Here is a 19,040-nt window from a genome sequence, read left to right as displayed (position 1 = left end):
GAGCGCTAGATAGGCCTATTAGATGGAATGCTTAACTCCTTATGAGTGAGCGCTAGATAGGCCTATTAGATGGAATGCTAAACTCCTTATGAGTGAGGGCTAGATAGGCCTATTAGATGGAATGCTTAACTCCTTATGAGTGAGGGCTAGATAGGCCTATTAGATGGAATGCTTAACTCCTTATGAGTGAGGGCTAGATAGGCCTATTAGATGGAAGGCTAAACTCCTTATGAGTGAGGGCTAGATAGGCCTATTAGATGGAATGCTTAACTCCTTATGAGTGAGGGCTAGATAGGCCTATTAGATGGAATGCTTAACTCCTTGTGAGTGAGGGCTAGATAGGCCTATTAGATGGAATGCTAAACTCCTTATGAGTGAGGGCTAGATAGGCCTATTAGATGGAAGGCTAAACTCCTTATGAGTGAGGGCTAGATAGGCCTATTAGATGGAATGCTAAACTCCTTATGAGTGAGGGCTAGATAGGCCTATTAGATGGAATGCTTAACTCCTTATGAGTGAGGGCTAGATAGGCCTATTAGATGGAAGGCTTAACTCCTTGTGAGTGAGGGCTAGATAGGCCTATTAGATGGAATGCTTAACTCCTTATGAGTGAGGGCTAGATAGGCCTATTAGATGGAATGCTTAACTCCTTATGAGTGAGGGCTAGATAGGCCTATTAGATGGAATGCTTAACTCCTTATGAGTGAGGGCTAGATAGGCCTATTAGATGGAAGGCTAAACTCCTTATGAGTGAGGGCTAGATAGGCCTATTAGATGGAATGCTAAACTCCTTATGAGTGAGGGCTAGATAGGCCTATTAGATGGAATGCTTAACTCCTTATGAGTGAGGGCTAGATAGGCCTATTAGATGGAAGGCTTAACTCCTTATGAGTGAGGGCTAGATAGGCCTATTAGATGGAATGCTTAACTCCTTATGAGTGAGGGCTAGATAGGCCTATTAGATGGAATGCTTAACTCCTTATGAGTGAGGGCTAGATAGGCCTGTTAGATGGAATGCTTAACTCCTTATGAGTGAGGGCTAGATAGGCCTATTAGATGGAAGGCTTAACTCCTTATGAGTGAGGGCTAGATAGGCCTATTAGATGGAAGGCTTAACTCCTTATGAGTGAGGGCTAGATAGGCCTATTAGATGGAATGCTAAACTCCTTATGAGTGAGGGCTAGATAGGCCTATTAGATGGAATGCTAAACTCCTTATGAGTGAGGGCTAGATAGGCCTATTAGATGGAATGCTAAACTCCTTATGAGTGAGGGCTAGATAGGCCTATTAGATGGAATGCTTAACTCCTTATGAGTGAGGGCTAGATAGGCCTATTAGATGGAATGCTAAACTCCTTATGAGTGAGGGCTAGATAGGCCTATTAGATGGAATGCTTAACTCCTTATGAGTGAGGGCTAGATAGGCCTATTAGATGGAATGCTTAACTCCTTATGAGTGAGGGCTAGATAGGCCTATTAGATGGAATGCTGCACCAACATACAGCTCGAATGCTGCCCTGAAAGAGAATCACAGATCGAAAGGTTCCCAGAAAGAGAATCATAAAGATCGATGGGGGGCCATAGAAGAGAATCACAAAGATATAATGCCGCCCTAAAAGAAAAAAGGATCATAGATCGATTGCCGCTCTTTACCTTAGTAAACTTGAACAGCTGAAACTATCTCATCCCAGCGACAGTTGCTCGGGGCGTTCACAGAAGGGTAATGGGGAGGGTCATGGCTTACACTAACATAATTATCTACATGCATTCCAATGTTTCTCAACCCTTTGATCGTGATGACGCCCCTGTCGACAATAGAGAGGGTACGCTCGTGCCTTCATTAGCCTGCTAGGGGTTTTGGGGAGCAGCATAAGCTCCCACAGCTGTGTTCTGAAACGGTACCCTGGCGCCGATGATTTCCTGCAGTTTGAGCTGCATAGAAGCGTTCTGCCTTGAGGTGCGCGACCCACAGGTTGAGGTACGCTGGTGTGAAATGAAACGTAATTAAGATCAGTTAAGGACAAATAAAGTTTTCTCTCGCTCTTTCTTACTTTCTATTTCTCTTGATTTATTTCTCTGTTTCTCTCTATTTCACCTCTTCCTCTCTCTGTCTCTTTCTATCTCCTTTTTGTTTTCTGACTCTCTTACTCTCACTCTCTTTCTCTCTCTCTCTCTCTCTGTGTAACTGTCGCTCTCTTTCTCTCCATTTTTTTTCTCTCTTTTTTCTTTTCTTTTTTTCTTCGCTCTGTCTGTCTCTTTTTCTACAACCAGATGAGAAATTTTCCAAATTTGAAATTAAATAAAAAGCAAAAGAATGTTAAAAATTCCCCAATCCCTTCTGTTGATTCAACGTGATTAACAACTCCCTCTTTTCAACATCCATGGATGGATCCTTAAGGGTCCTGCTCAAAGTTTATGTAAAAAACACAATCTCTCTTTGCATTTACATAGTTTTCAATGTCACCAGATCACGTTATTTTTTTCAGTCTATACACATAAGGTAAGGAAAGTAAGGGAGGTAATAACTATGTTCTAAGGTTAATCACTTAGATGACATAAATATTTCTAATCGGAATACATTTTGTCATATCAAAAGTGGCTTCAAAACGTTGGCTAAGTCTGCAAAATTCACCAACACTTTTCAAGGGATATTGTTAAAACTGTCAAGCATTTGCAGCGCTCAGAATTCACCCAGGCGGTATCTTATACTAAAAAAAAAACAAAAAAAAAAAAAACACAACTACTGAACTACAAACTGGTTTTCATAAAATATTCTGAAATGATATTCTTTCGTCGGTTTGAGGAGCATTCCATTTGATATAGTCTTGTCCTCAGCGACAATATTTTCATTACTGCGATTGATGATGTCTAAATCAATATTACTATATAACCATTATTTTGTTATTATTTGTTACAATGAAACAAACCTCTGACAGGTCGTAATGGACCGGGCACCAGTTAGATCTAAAAGCCTTACAATGCAAATAGTAATGTCATCCACTCATTAAACATTTTCCTGGCTAGGATAATTAAGCTTGGTCCACTTTTTAACCATACACCGGTAGTCTCTTCGTTTTAAGCTGTGTCAATTCCGGTGTAGGACTTCGTTATCCTTCCTGTTGTTGTTTTGCCAGGCTTGTCATCTTTAGTTGAATAGTTCATGTCATACCATTTGGTGTGTAGTCTAAATGATAATTAAAATAATGGATTCCGAAGGACAGTGCCATCGTTTGGCCTTGGATATAAGTATTCCACAATGTGCACTCAACAGACGTTTTGGTATTTCATTTTCTTCAAGCTCTTCATATTTCGTCGAGCCAAGACTAGAGGTAAGTTCAAAGTTGTATTACAGGCCTATAGGATGTACTTAAAATTATAATCTAGCAGACGACATGATTGTTAATGAGGAATAACAATAACTGAATGAGAAAGTGTCAGAAGTTCAAAGTTGATAGGTCGCAACTTTATGCTGGCATTACTGGCAATAGGACTACAGCCGGGTGTTTTAAAATGTTAAAATTGTAGGTCAAAAACTAATTCAATAATTGTTTATTTTTATATTAAAGAATTAAAATATTAGATCTATATCTAGACCTGATGTTGAAAATGAACGCCCATAGTTGCCAGTTAATACGTCACAGAGTTGCTATCAAATTTAAACTAGGCTATAAAGATCTGGATCTAGATCTTAGATGATCTATATATTGATATTCATAATATTAATATATATATATAAAAATATATATATTCTAGATTTATATAATAGTAGATTAGATCAAGAATCTATAGTTCCAGTATAAAGACTAGATCTTAAATTCTCTATCTAGATTTTTAAATAAGTTGCTAGTTCAAGAAATATATTTTCTTACTTTTTATCATCCCTCATTCTAGACAGTAACTAGTCGAATCTAAACTAACTAGATATAGGTACTATATATTGACTGTCACCTATGTGGTCCATATCTATATAAATTATAATATACTTTTTAATTTTAGCAAGATAATTTTTTTAGACCCTCATGGACCTAGTATTTCTGTATGTCAGGATATCTATGCCTAATTCAAAACTATTTAAATTAGTTTATTTATATATAATGTATGTCACAAAATATGTAAAGTAAAGTACTTTAACTCATGGTCTATTATTCTTTGTGAAAAAAAGTGTAAAAGATCTAAATCTAGATCTAATTATTAATTATTCTAAATATTTATTTTTAAGAAACATTGGCTAGGACTTCTGTGTGTTGTGTCACTGTAAATTAAGTCTTTAGATATAGATATATCTAGGATCTAGATTTATATTTTGTAGATTTTATGCATTTCTTTTGTAGAAGTAGGCTACCTTTAAAATTGGCTTATTTTAATTTCTTTAAGAATTTATCCCATCTTACCAGTCATACTTTTTCATCTGTCTAGTAGACTCTTTGTGGGCCAAATGGAAAGGGACCATTATGACATATTGAAGTCCACTATTTAAAATATATATAAATAAATCCAAACTTACTTCTATGTGTTGTGTCAGAGTAAATAAAGTTTTTAGATCTAGATTTATATTTTGTAGATTGTATGCCATTCTCTTTATAGAAGTAGGCTACCTTTAAAATTGGCTTGTTTTCATTTCTTCAAGAATTTATCCTGTATCTTACCAGTCATACTTTTCATCTGTCTATATATACTGAAGTCCACTATTTAATCCAAACTTTTTTTTTTTCATTTAAATGTCATTTAATTCAAAATGAGTTATGATTTTGTTAATCAATTAAGGAGGAAATAAAGGTAAACTAAACAACATCAAAGAAAAAAAAAACACTAATCATACTCTAAAAGTGCATTGCCTTTTATACAATTTTTTTTACCTTTTTTTTTTCCTTTACTAAAAACTAAACACCAATAATTTTTTATTTTTGTTTAAAATTGGAATTGGAGTAATATTCACTGTGATAACTGTTCATATCCATAAGCTAAATCAACCCAAGTATATGTTAACTTTGAAGTAGATCTATGCTCTAAAACAGGGGTTCTCAACATGTGGTTCGCAATCCCCTTGGGGGTCGATTGACGATTTGCCAGGGGTCGCCTAAGACCATCGAAAATATGGATTGTTTTTTACTATTCTTCTATTGCTGTATGTGTGTGTGTAGGGGGAGGGTTGTAAAAAGGGGTTGCCGAGCTTAAAAGGTTGAGAACCGCTGCTCTAAAGGCTAGTTGTAGGCCTAGGTATCTAAAATTGCTGTTTGAAAAAGAAAGTACTACAAATCTATTGTTTTTATTTCGATTCTTTAAATGTTACTAGGTTATGTTATATGACAATATATATTACATAAAATTATATAGACCCACATCAGTATTATAGAAATCTTTAAAAAAAATGTTACAATGCAAATAACTTTATAAATATTTTGTTTTTAGTCTCCCTGTATATTCTTTGTATTAGACCGAGGGTATTTTTAAAAGTCTTTTTAAATTATGTCGAGAAAAGTTGTGAGGGAAAAATAAAGTGCTAATGTGCTAAGAAAGGGTTGCTTAGAGCACACCAACATTTATAAGCATATTTATATAAATATATTTTTTGGTATCAAGGAATTTGATATCATTGCTTCAATAACAATTATATTATACAATAGAAAATCTCTTTATGGTTATGGACGCTACAAAAAAAAACCCATTTTATTTAATTTAACTCTCCTGTAGGCTTTATAACGTTAAATTATTGTTTACATGCTTATTGCTGCTTGCTGCATGTTTTTATAAAATTCCTTCCCACTATGCCTAGTACAACATACACCCATCCATCACCTGTTGGAGGGGCAGCTTTTTCTGGCTATCAAAATGCAGTTGGACAGGAATAACTGACAATTACATTAGCAGTTGACATAGGTGACTTAATAATAGCTGACACACATGTGCAGGTTCTGGGCTCAGTTTTTTTTTTGTAAGAGACAAAACTGTTCTCCATTTAAAATAAAATTAAGAATGGCAGAAGTTTAGCCGTCTGCTTCTCTGTTAACTGATAGAATCCTTAGCTTGGTTGTTTATTAAGAGTTTAATTATCTCAGTTTAAAAAGACATTAAAAAAAAAACACAGCAATAAAAAGCATTGCTTGGATTTATTCTCACATGAATTAGAAACAAAATCTGAACAACACTTTTTTTGAAGTAATAAATATTTGTTGTTTTTTTATTTTATTTTACTCAATAAACCATTATTTATTTTCATAGTTATCCTAATATTTTGTTTTGAGGTGAAGTCCTACTTAAAAGCAAGCTATCACCAGATTTTATTACTTTTAAAGATTTTGTTTTAAATTTTGGCTAAAGTGTGTGTAAATATATATACACACATAAGGTGTATATTATGTAACCAAACATCTGTTCCTCATAAGCTTGTGTGGTAACAGACTTTGTTTTATTTTTCATTTTCTTAACCTCTTGTACCTAATAGTTTTGATAAAATTAGCTGTTTAGATTTTTAAAAAAGTATATTCATGATGTCTGTGTCAGGGTTCAAATTATATGCTTGACTCTTGTTCTTGTGTTTAACTTGTCTCACTAGGGGTTTCACGTATAGGAACAAATATAACTTGATTCTTAAATTCTTCAATTCTTAAATATTACAACTAAGAACAATTATACTTTAATACACAACTTCAACTCCAGATCTCCAACAATATAATAATGATGTTTTAATATCCAATATAGCTCAAATAATGCTCAATAAATATTAATAAACAAACACCAGTCCAGGAAGTAAACGTCCAACCTTCCTGGACCGGGAGCTTTCTGACCTAACACTCTCTCTCGCACATTCAACGAAGACTTAATCACTCAGCTCACAACACGTGCAACACTTTGCATTCATAACAAGGGGATATAAGAATCATACCAAAATATCAAACTACCATTCATTCTCGCCATACCTCCCCCTGACAGTCTGAGCCCCTCTGACCTACATTTTATCATAATAAAAAATTAAAATGGTTGAAAAATAACAGGCTATTCTATTAGCTTGGTTATTGGCACATTTTGTTTTACAAGGTTTATATCAAATCCGTCTGTCTGGTACAAAATTTAAAAACATTTTTTTCCCACTTTCCATTCTTGGATCAAGTTGAAACTTTGAACAATTATGCGTTATTCCTAACAAAACGTGAATCAATAAAAGAAATCACACAATTAATTAATTAATTAGTGGTTATTAATTCATTTTGTTGGATATCGAAAAGGAGAAATAAAGCATACAGTATTGATATATGGCTGTAAATGTGGGGGTTTTCCCCATCCACGGATTAGATTAGTGTTTTTTTGTTTTTTTAAGTATTTGTATTTTGCAAGTATTTTTTATGTTGATGTAACTCTCTTGCAATTTTGATTAGATAAAATATGAACCCTTAAAACGTTGTACAATTTTTTTGGAATGAGTTTAGATAGTAAAGAGACACACAAACTCGTAGGCGACACCTGCTGGCCGGTTAGGCTCATACCCCAGTTACACACACGCTCACAACTAAATTGCATTAGTGGTTGTAGAACCAATGGTAGTGCCACGCATCTATCGATCAACACATCACGAAAGGCGTGTTGAAATCGTTGTTTTAAAAATGGTGCCTACATGTATGCATAATATATGTATGCGTTATTTTAAAAACAAAATAAAAAGTCTGTTGCACTTGACATATTTTAAACATATATCTGTTGTGTGTGTGTGTGTGTGTACATCAAATAGTGCATTTTTTTATCAAACAACACAGTACTTTTGTAACGGGACTAGGGTCGATGACCATAAGTAGCACCTAGTTGACGCAAGTTTGAAACTGACGCAGAATTGAACTTACAATATGTTGTTTAGTTTTTAGTTATTTTTATCTATTTTTAAAGTGGTTTATGTATTGTTGTTGACTTGTAGCACCAAACTCCTGGTAGACAACGAAACCGTTGTAGGCTTAATATATCTTAACTAATAAAACTTATAACAACTTGAAAAAACTTCCTTGTGAACAATACTAAATATAACTTTATTTATAACATGGACACAATTTAAAAAAAAATAAATGTAATATACTTTAGTAATAATATTTCTTATTAAAATCTAACTCACTGCAATAAAATAGCCTTCAGTCTCACGTTCTGGAGTCGTCTGTCCTAACTAAGTCCAAATGACGGCAATACCACCTACGTTGCATCATTCACAACCAATCGCTAACCTCTTCCACCGTCACTATAAAAACACACACTCCATAATATGTATGCTTACATAACAATATGCACACTTAATTTCAAACACAAGAGCTTTCGCTTACGGAGCGCGCGCGCACACACGCACACACACACACACACACACAAAGAAGTAGTTGAGGTGAAATCTGAGTTTTAGTTGCACTTTTAGGTTTTGAGACATGACAAAACATCCTAAATTGAGAAGTTTGTCTTTGGTAGACCTCCACTTAGGCTGGCTAAGTTTTAGTTGCACTTTTAGGTTTTGAGACATGACAAAACATCCTAAATTGAGAAGTTTGTCTTTGGTAGACCTCCACTTAGGCTGGCTAAGTTTTAGTTGCACTTTTAGGTTTTGAGACATGACAAAACATCATAAATTGAGACGTTTGTCTTTGGTAGACCTCCACTTAGGCTGGCTAAGTTTTAGTTGCACTTTTAGGTTTTGAGACATGACAAAACATCATAAATTGAGACGTTTGTCTTTGGTAGACCTCCACTTAGGCTGGCTAAGTTTTAGTTGCACTTTTAGGTTTTGAGACATGACAAAACATCATAAATTGAGACGTTTGTCTTTGGTAGACCTCCACTTAGGCTACTATCTGAGTTTTAGTTGCACTTTTAGGTTTTGAGACGTGACGAAACATCCTAAATTGAGAAGTTTGTCTTTGGTAGACCTCCACTTAGGCTACCTAAAATCGATAAACCACTTTTAAAAAATGTCTTTTTATCCAATTAAAATAAAGGGTTTGTGGCAAGAGGCCATCTTTAATTGATTGTTCATGTACTTGTTCATTCCCTGGTAGCGTTCCTTCTTTATTTCTTTACTTTTTAAACTCCATCCGTCTACTTAAACTCCCGAGTCTACTACCTCCTGATAGCCTCTAGCGTCAGAACCGCTGTCCAAGATTGTCAGGAAATGGATTTTGTCCTAGACAGCGGGCTAATTTATAAGGTACAAAGACAACCCTGGCTAAATGTATGTCAAGTGTACAGGTAGTAGCAATGTCACAGCCCTGAAGTAAATAGTGAATAAATTCACTATTATCTTCACTTTACCAAAAAATAATAATGTTTTGGCTTTCATTCACAGGTCTATTTTCCTCATCCTGCTATAATCTCCTTCTTTTTGTGTTTGAGTGTTGTTTTTTTTTGTTTTTTTTTAATATTAAAAAAAAAAAATTGGCTGTTACAAAGCCGGTTTTACTGCTGTGCGTCCATCCAGGGCTTCGCTCTTAAAGGCGACTTCTACATTTGAAAAATATTTTAATGAAAATATTAACGAACTATAGGAAATGAGATTAAATTTAGAACTTTATTTTTCTTCTTCGCAAATATAACATGCTTTTAGATTCATTAATATTTAATGCATTTATATTAAAACTCGTTGGGGTTTCCACAAAAATTCTTCACGAGGGCCTCCGCTTACTAAAATCCGGCACTGGGTCTGAGACTATAATCCAAATGGATCTAACATGAAAAAGATTTTGTCGTTTTTTACGACAACCTGTCCAGCAGTTTTTATTTCTTACTCTAAAATGTGTATGTGTGTGTGACAGTGAAGGTGTAACTAGATTAAGATATACGGAAGAATCATGATTTGGAACTGTTTCTTATTGGTTTTTTAAGTTAGTCGATAGTGAATGTTTGTATTATATAATTAACAACTTTGCAAAAATTACTGACACATGAGCCGACAGGTGAAAGTTTTTATATTTTCTCGGAATTCGAAATTTCGGTTAAAGTCCAACTTTTATCTTCTGTAAAGTAAGATGGGGGCTTGGAAGACGTGAAATATTTGGTATAATTTATCTTAAGTGAACTTGTGATAGTGAGAGCATTGAAGAGGTGGTCTCAAACAAGCACGGGAAATTTTACAAAGCTTACATCAACTCACTCTGTCTGTCTGTCAAGTGTATGTTTAGTAAAAAGTCTGTACACGTTATTTCTCCCACACCCAATCTCGGATCAAGCTGAAATTTTCCATAATTATTTCTTTGACCTGAAAAAACAATAATCAATAAAAAAAAAACAATTAGTTATGTATCTTTTTGGTAATTAATTATATTGTTTGGTATCTCACAAAAAGGGAAAGAAATTGTACTTGACTGATGTGGTGTCATAAGTTGAAGTAGCCCCCTTTATACTTTGTAGGTCGCCGCTTTAAATTTTGAATCTAACAACAGATAACTATACAAATCTTCTATTTTCGTAAGTGATTTGCTGGCACAGTGGTTACTGTATTGGCTTGAGAAGGCTGAAGAGTCTTTAGCGCTCGAGTTCGAATTCAGGTCATTCACCGTTTGTTTTTCCTTATAAATGCATTCCCATTCTGTGTGAGATACGGTAAAGAAATAGAGCACAGGGACACATAGTCAGATCCTTTGAATTAGTTCCACTCAAATCGTAACAAGGACGTTAGCATGTCCGCATTAGGGCCTGCAATATTTAATAAAGTTGAATGCAATAGTTTCACTGTGATTCCACATCTAGTCATCCCCCAACTATTTAATTACTCCAGGAATGGCTACTTTATCAAAACCTACCAGTACTTTTAGTGATAAACACTGTATCGAGTAATAAACACTGTATCGAAGGCATGAATCAATTAATCCCAGTGGAATACGTAAACAGGTTTAGATCTGACAGCCAGGCCTAATGATAGTAATTACTAAAGTGGGGGGTATATACTTTCTTGCTTTAGTCTATTTGGTCAAATCAGTGACCCAAGTTTAAAAAAAAAAAAGAAAGCCTGATTTATATGCATGCCACTAAAAGGCTAAGACGCGGAAGAGGAGACAGCGTTGATGTCAAAGACAGACCTTGTATATGACAACAGTGGAAAGTGTGGCGGGCCAAGGTAAGGTTATAGCTATGAACTAGATGTAGTCTTCTGCTAACTCTATCACTTTTCAGTTTGTTTGTGTTTAGGGACATTGGTACTTTCAAATAACAAGATTAAACGCTGACTGGTGTCAATTCTCCTCGCTGAGTCGTACATCCTTTTTTCTTTTCGTAGATTGTCGGTATGTAGACTCGATATTTTGTATTTAATGAAATAGTTCTTCGTTCGAGTTATTTATTTTGTTGGAGGGTTCAGATGACTAGTACACTGTCTGGGATGAACCACGCAGTATTTGCTAGATCATGCAGCTCTTCATATAGTTTCTTGTTTTGTATAGGGATGCTTCGGGGCCAGTGTCTTGTTCGAACCTCTAGATGGAGAACGCAGTTTTGAAGGACAGCTATTGAGGTCTGCTGTAGAATCGCTGATTTTTTTTTTTTTGTTATATCTAATCTAATCTAATCTAATCCTATAAGTAGTTTAATTTATTACATTATTAATGTTGTTGATCCATTGGGATCGTTTGTTCGTCTGTTTTCCTGATTTCTATGTTCTATTTAACTGAATGTTTGCCTCATTATAATGTAAGTGTGATTTCTATTTTAAAAACTGTTAATTAGAAATAAAGTGGTCATTTCTTTGACTATGAACTAAGATATTGTTGCGTATTTCACCAACATGTATTCAATGACTCTGATATGGATAGACGCTAAAGGAAGCTCAATTCCCCCCTGTTCAAAGTCCTGGACAGAAACAGATGCTGTTTTACGTAATGCGTTTACGTTCAAGAATACGGTAATTGATGTCATATGTACGGTAGGGACTCCTAGCTCTACAATCTTCCATTATCTTAGGACTAGAAGACCAAACTTTATTATGATGGTACACGGGTTGGTGAAGAAAGATTGTCGATCAAAGTGGTGTACATGTAGTGGCAGGATAGTCTAAGGAAGGAGCATTAAGAAAAAAAAAGAGGGGGGGGGAGATGTTTTATCGAGCATCTATTTAAATATCCTATATTTCGAGACTACATTTCATATCTCGTACTTGTATATTGTATGAATAGTTGATTAGAATCTGTGGTGGTGTCACTTCATGTTTTGAAAATGACGAGAAATGTTTCGGCTTTGTTTTTTTTTTCTCCAGTACTAAATCTGTTTGCTGCTGAAATGACAGATATGACACGTCATTGTTTGGTTGTTGTGTCATGTTCTCTTCCTTCCCCGTTCCCTCTGTTGTCCCCCTTTAAGTTGGCCAAGTCTGTCCTGTCAATCTGAAACTAAAGGGGGACAACTTACAGTTTACCATTCCATTGTGTGTGTGTTAAACTTCCAGTCACAAGAAGCTTAACCCAATTAAAGCGACAAGAATTTGTGTTTTAACTTGAACAAATATTTCAGAATAGTTTCATTTCGTAAATAAAGCATCGGTTTCTACGTTTTCCCTTAATAAAAAAAAAAAGAAGGCAAATATGCTTAAAGTTTTAGGCGCCATTATCTTATGTTTTATGACTTGATAATGTGATGGCTATCATCTACTGATACCAATTTATACTATGACACTTGATAATGTGATAGCTATCATGTACTGCTACTTATCTGATATGTTTTTTGACTTTGCCTGATAATGTGATAGCTATCATGTACTGCACTTATCTGATATGTTTTATGACTCTGCCTGATAGTGTGATAGCTATCATGTACTGCACTTATCTGATATGTTTTATGACTCTGCTTGATAATGTGATAGCTATCATGTACTGCACTTATCTGATATGTTTTATGACTCTGCTTGATAATGTGAAGTGTCACTTATCTTATATGTTGTTTTTTTAACTTTGCCTAAAAATGTGATAGCATAGCTATCTTGTAGTGCCACTTATCTTATATGTCTTATGACTTTGCCTGATAATGTGATAGCTATCATGTAGTGCTACGTATCTTAAGTATTTAAGTTGTAAGTTTTTTAAAAAATTGCCAAATCCTCAAAGTATTACCAAAGTCGCCATCTCCTTTCTCTGCATAGCCACGTCTATGGAGCTAGCCCATAATCTTTCATAAAGTTCCCGTAAGTTGACAATGGTAATGCTGTACCACTGCCAGAAACATCCACAATAAAAGCCATCAGGGATGCTTTAGAAACATCCACAATAAAAGCCATCAGGGATGCTTTAGAAACATCCACAATAAAAGCCATCAGGGATGCTTTAGAAACATCCACAATAAAAGCCATCAGGGATGCTTTAGAAACATCCACAATAAAAGCCACCAGGAATGCTTTAGAAACATCCACAATAAAAGCCATCAGGGATGCTTTAGAAACATCCACAACAAAAACCATCAGGGATGCTTTAGAAACTTCCACAATAAAAGCCATCAGGGATGCTTTAGAAACATCCACAATAAAAGCCATCAGGGATGCTTTAGAAACATCCACAACAAAAACCATCAGGGATGCTTTAGAAACTTCCACAATAAAAGCCATCAGGGATGCTTTAGAAACTTCCACAATAAAAGCCATCAGGGATGCTTTAGAAACAAGTTTTCCTTTCTTTTCATTACACCCAAACAAAGTGATCTTCATTTCCACTGATGATGTAAAATAAATCTTCACCAATTCTCGATCGGACCCTACATCCAGGCGCCATCGTTTTAGTTCTAATAACCGGCTTGTCCGATTAACCGGATTAGACTGTAGTAAAAGAATTTGTTTCGCTTCTTTATGATTCAGTCCGAATAAGCGGATGGTCCGATTAACCAGTGGAAATTAAACGTATTGTTTTTCAACTACACTACCGAGCACATTTTTCAATCAAAGTCTTCCTTGTGGGTGCTTCGTTCAATCCTTGACCTCGGAAATTCAGCGAAGGTGTCCAGAGAATAGCACAATGGGTTATCAATGTTTTTTTTAGTCTAGTATCTAATAACGGATACAAGAACTGTTTTCAGTCTAAATTTTAATAATCCCGGGATTTTAACCCAGAATATTCTGCTGGTCAGCCATTCGCCTTATCACCTTTTTTTTTTAAAATCTAAATTTGAAGATGGCGGCGTGTAGAGTTCGAACCCGGGACCATCGTGACAACGATCCGAAGCACATTCTACACCGATGTCTACACGACCACTAAGCCGTCTAAGTATTCCTCTTCAATGACCACATTACAAACTTGTAGAACAGATTTTCAAATATGAAGTTTAAAAATATTTTTCGATTGTTCGGCATTTGACTCCGAAACTGTCATTCTCTATACTTTGTTTTTTACCCTAATAATAAGACAAATTATAAACAAAGATTTGATGATAGCTTTTTTTTTCCGGGAAAGGGAGACTTTGATAATCGTTTGTTTTTTTCCGTGTCACTTTGAAAACCACTTATCCACTATTTTTCTAACCACTCAGAACTACTTGATCTTGTAAAGCGATGTCCTTTTTTTTTTTAATATCGCTCAGCTCGTCTTGTTTTTTTTCTCCCCTGTAGTTCAAAGTATGGAAATACTTGTAAGAGATCTAGATCTGTATTTTACTTGACTTTTTAGCGGCCCCCGAAAGTTTTGTGTTGTCTGTCTGTCCGTTCGTCCTTCCTGTTTAGATCTCGTAAACTAGAAACTCTGCAATCATGATATCTTACACCTTTCAAAGTTTGATGCAACGGCTACTTTTTTTCATTTCTGAAAGCGAAAAATTTAATTGAATCAACTATGCAAGCATCTTTTCATAACAATACACAATTTTTACAATTATTCACTATTAATAGTAAAAAAAAAAAAAAAAAAAAACTCAGGAGGCTCTCTAGAAGCGGAAATTGACACTCATCATATTTTAACACATTTATGCAAACGGTTTTAGATTTTTATTGTAAATTTTTTTTTTCAAAATGTTATTACTAGATTAAGTAATTTCTGTCATACTAACAACCTACATTTACAACAAAAAAATTTTTTAAGAGAAAAAATCTATATAGTATGCATATAATTGTACCATAATTTAAAACAATGATTAATTTATAGTGTTTCACATTATACGTGTGAACTGCACCATGACGACACTGGAAAAGGAAAAGGTTGTTTCTTTTTTTTTTTTAGGGAAAAGTTTTCTTTATGTATTTTTTTTTTTTGAGGCTTTGAAAGGGAGATTGCCCTGATTGAAGACTAAAACAAACCACTACTTGTTACTCGCCCTTATGTGTTGTACGTTCGTTGTCGCCTCTTACATCATTTATAGACCCCCGGAGAGATCTCGAACTCTATAAATCAGAGTGCTGTAGATTTATATAAGCTTAGATTGTTAATCTTCTCGATTACACTTCTTTCTGATGTCTGCAGCAAGAGGACGAACAGTAGCATACGCTGTAGTCTTAATACCCTCTTAATGACAATTTATATTGTCATATCATTCGGCTGGAAATATACAACTCCCACTTTGACAATCATGGGCGTTTCTGGTCACGGAAAAGGTCGAGGGTCCACCATGACAGATTATATTGTTCGAGAAACTAGACAAATTTAAAGGAAACATTTTTAACTTCTGGGGTTGGCAAGCTGAAAAAAACAACAAAACTTTATTTCTATAGCGCGAACCCACTTCTTAAAAAAGAAATGGTCTCGCCAATGTTGTTTCAAGGTCTGGGATTTCATTACTAAAACAACTGGTAAAGGCTTTTTTATTTCCCTTGTGGTATAACAAAAGTCTTATCAAAGACCTTTCAAAATCTGAAGTTGACAATGGCGAGAGATTAAAAATCTTAGTCTTCGTCCATCGTGAGAAACTGTTCGGTAATCCTTATCTATGACATAGTGCATTTTAAACAACGATACTTGCTAGTCATAGTCTGTTCTAAGATAGTCAATAGTAATTGATAGTATGTGTGCTACTTTAATGCAAGGGGTCTCCAATTTTTGTGCAAATCTTACATCAACTCACTCTGTCTGTCTGGTAAAAAGTTTGTACACGTTATTTCTCCCACACCCATTATCGGATTAAGTTAAATCTTTGCACAGTGATTCATTGGCATAGACAAGACATATTCAATACAAAAAATAATTCACTGATTAGTCAATCAATTACTGGTATTTTTTTTTATACCAACAAGGGAAATTAATTTGTCAGTATTCACAGATACGTTTAAATATGTAGGGTTTCGTCCCCTTGGAATAATTGAACACCTTATTTCTCCCACACCTTGGATCAAGTTAAAACTTTAAATTTTTTTTACCTAACAAAACATGAATCAGTTTAAAAAATCAACCAATTAGTCAATCATTTATTGGTAATTAATTATTTTGTTTGGCATCGAATAAGGGAAATAACTTCTAAATTTTTGAAAGACAGTTGTAAGTGTTTAGTTCTTTCCGTTGTGCTTTGTGTTTAAAAAAAAGTGTTGTTTTTTTTTTGCTTGTTTTTTTTTTGGTGGAGATAGTTTGTTTGAGGGTTAGTACTTGAGGTCTAGTTCGAATCCCGATGAGGGTTAGGAGTTGAGGTCTAGTTCGAATCCCGATGAGGGTTAGGAGTTGAGGTCTAGTTCGAATCCCGATGAGGGTCAGGAGTTGAGGTCTAGTTCGAATCCCGATGAGTGGATAGTCATTTTGAATTCAAGATTTAACTCGAGGTTTGTTCCTCGTTTCCCCCCCCCCCACCAGGTGCACAAAAGAGATTAGACCATGGCGCATTGATCATGTAGCATGGAGACCTGTAGACAAATACTACTATTAATTACTGTGGCTGGTAAATCATTGTAAACAATATATCCGTTTCCATTTGTCGATGGTACTACATTTGAATATAGGGCCTAGATTTACATTGCTAAAAACAAGGGCACATTTATTTCCTTATAAATCCCCACCCTTCTCTGATCCCGTTGATTGTATTGTGCTCCACTTCTGCCCCACCACCTTTCCTATTTTCACTACATAAATGCGCCTTCCCAATCCCCAAGAATTTACAATCCCAACACTGTTAACTCTAACCGAGTGTACAAGCCGACAACGTCAACGCGACCAGTCAGTTTTCGATATCCATCGACCCCCAAAGAGGTGTAAGTCGCCTGGGGAGACTGGACCGCTTACCAAAAAAAAAATGTCAGTTTTAAGCCTGAGGTGACACGACTGGGATAGTAACAACAAAAAATCTGTGTCCTGTGTCGATTGCCCTAGATCTATCTCGCAATTTGTCTTCCTTGATAACGTATGTGAAATATGCTCCAACTTTTTAATCTAACCGTATTTCCAATCTCTTACTAAAAAAATAGCGTAATTAAATATCCTCGAAACCATATCTTCCCTGTGTCTCAACCGCGTCTGCTTCGTTTTCCCCCATTCACAAAAATGTTTCGTTAAGTCTATTGTTATACTGAGATCCAGGGCCGGTCTTAGGGCACTGAAACCTATGCGGCCGCAGTGGGCCCCGCACTTTCATAGGCCCGCGCGAATTCTAGGTGTAATTTATTAAAAAATAAACCATTTTAACTTATTATAAAGGGTTTCTGGAATTCTCCTGAAATTGTAAAATATACAACAAATTTATGAAAATCTCCTGAAATTATTAAAATCTTCTGAAAACTGATGGAAATCTCGTTAAAGCCTATAAAATAGTCATTTCTGGGTGTCATTCAATATGGAAAACGCCAATCCTACTAGCAATTAAAAAAAACCGGCATTGTCAGCTTTCATTTAATAAAAATGTAATAATAAGTCGAATTTTAACCAAAATAAGAACTTCAAATTCTTAATTTACTTTAATTGTCACTGGCCTACAAATATACATCTAAATCTATCTCGACCTCTTAAAAAAAAAACACGATATTTTGCTAGTCGATAGTAAATCTAAAAGGCAGACTGGAATGTTTATCACTTGTTTTGTTGAAAAACTACTATCTACTGTAGATGGCTCGTAAAGCTAACTTGACAGTAATTTTGTACTTAGTAAAGTATGAATAAAATGCAAAGACGAATTTATTTTCTACTACGAAATCTAAATTTTCACTTATTATCCTTATCACAATCCCGCAATCCGTTTCGCATAGGGCCCCGCAATCTGCCGAGATCTTGCTAAACATATCAGGGGTGGGAGGTGGGTGGGCTCTTTACCCTGAAAGTTAAAATGGACAGGTGAAAGTTCAATCTTTTCCTAGGGCACCGTGACCTTATCGGTTTTGTTTTCTTTCATGAAGCATACCCCAGACATCCTCCATCCCAAGTCTGTATATACTCTTACAGAACGATGCAGTACGCGGCATTACAAACTAAACTAATACAGAGTGATTAAGTGTCTACTGAGTTTAAAATGTGTTAACATCTGCTACGACTTGGTTTCAGACGTTGAGATCTAGTTCCGTTGTACCAACGTTGACCAGCTTGCCAAGAATACCCACAATCCAATTTTTAAAAACTACGGCGTCTCAGCTTTCACGAAACAAAACCTTTTTTCTCGTCTCTGAAAAGCGTTTTGTTTTCTGACCGAGATTGAACGCTGCAAATGATTTATCGAACCTGGTCAGTTTTAAAAGCAAGTCAGACAGAAATATCTTTGTGTGTGTGTGTGTGTGTTAGGGAGTCCAATATTTCAATGCTTTAACAAAATCTATCTCTGTCTGTTTGTTTTTTGTTCACTTATTTCTCCCACACCCATTCTCGGATCAAGTTGAAACTTTACTCAGCTATTTATTGTACCAAAAAAACAAACAAAAACAAAACAAAAGGACTCAAAAAAATTAACCTATTAGTTTATTAGTTATTGGTAGTTAATATTTTTGTGTGTGTTAGGTATCGAATAAGGGAAATAAATGCTCCATCATATTCTTGGATCCGGGCACATTGGGTACCTTGCTACGCCGCTGCACTGGACCCATCTATTAAGGTTTTTTTTTCAAGCTCACATCCGTATCTCTCTGTTTCTTTTCTCTCTTCCCCCTCTCCTCTCTCTCTCTCTCTCTCTCTCTCTCTCTCTCTCTCTTTGTATCTCTAATTTTTCTCTGTGTGTGTCTCTTTTTTC

The 19,040-nt window shown here is 35.3% G+C and overlaps 1 protein-coding gene across 2 annotated transcripts in view; it reads left to right on the top strand.

Moving 5' to 3' along the window:
* The first annotated feature begins 3,107 nt into the window (after nt 1-3,107).
* Nucleotides 3,108-19,040, top strand: part of LOC106074072 (high affinity cAMP-specific 3',5'-cyclic phosphodiesterase 7A-like) — a 104,364-nt gene continuing 88,431 nt past the window's right edge. Inside the window, exon 1 of one of the 2 annotated variants that reach the window (XM_056029291.1) lies at nt 3,108-3,328. In XM_056029291.1, the coding sequence (XP_055885266.1) occupies nt 3,188-3,328 (141 nt within the window). In that variant the 5' untranslated portion in view covers nt 3,108-3,187. Of the gene's footprint in view, nt 3,329-9,540; nt 11,237-19,040 lie in introns of those variants that run through there. The other variant, XM_056029296.1, reaches the window with a different exon arrangement.

The sequence above is a fragment of the Biomphalaria glabrata genome, chromosome 5 (genome assembly GCF_947242115.1).
Source record: "Biomphalaria glabrata chromosome 5, xgBioGlab47.1, whole genome shotgun sequence".
Taxonomy (NCBI): Eukaryota; Metazoa; Mollusca; class Gastropoda; family Planorbidae; genus Biomphalaria; species Biomphalaria glabrata.
The sequence above is the reverse complement of the archived record's forward strand: the minus strand, read 5'-3'. Positions and strand labels throughout refer to the sequence as shown.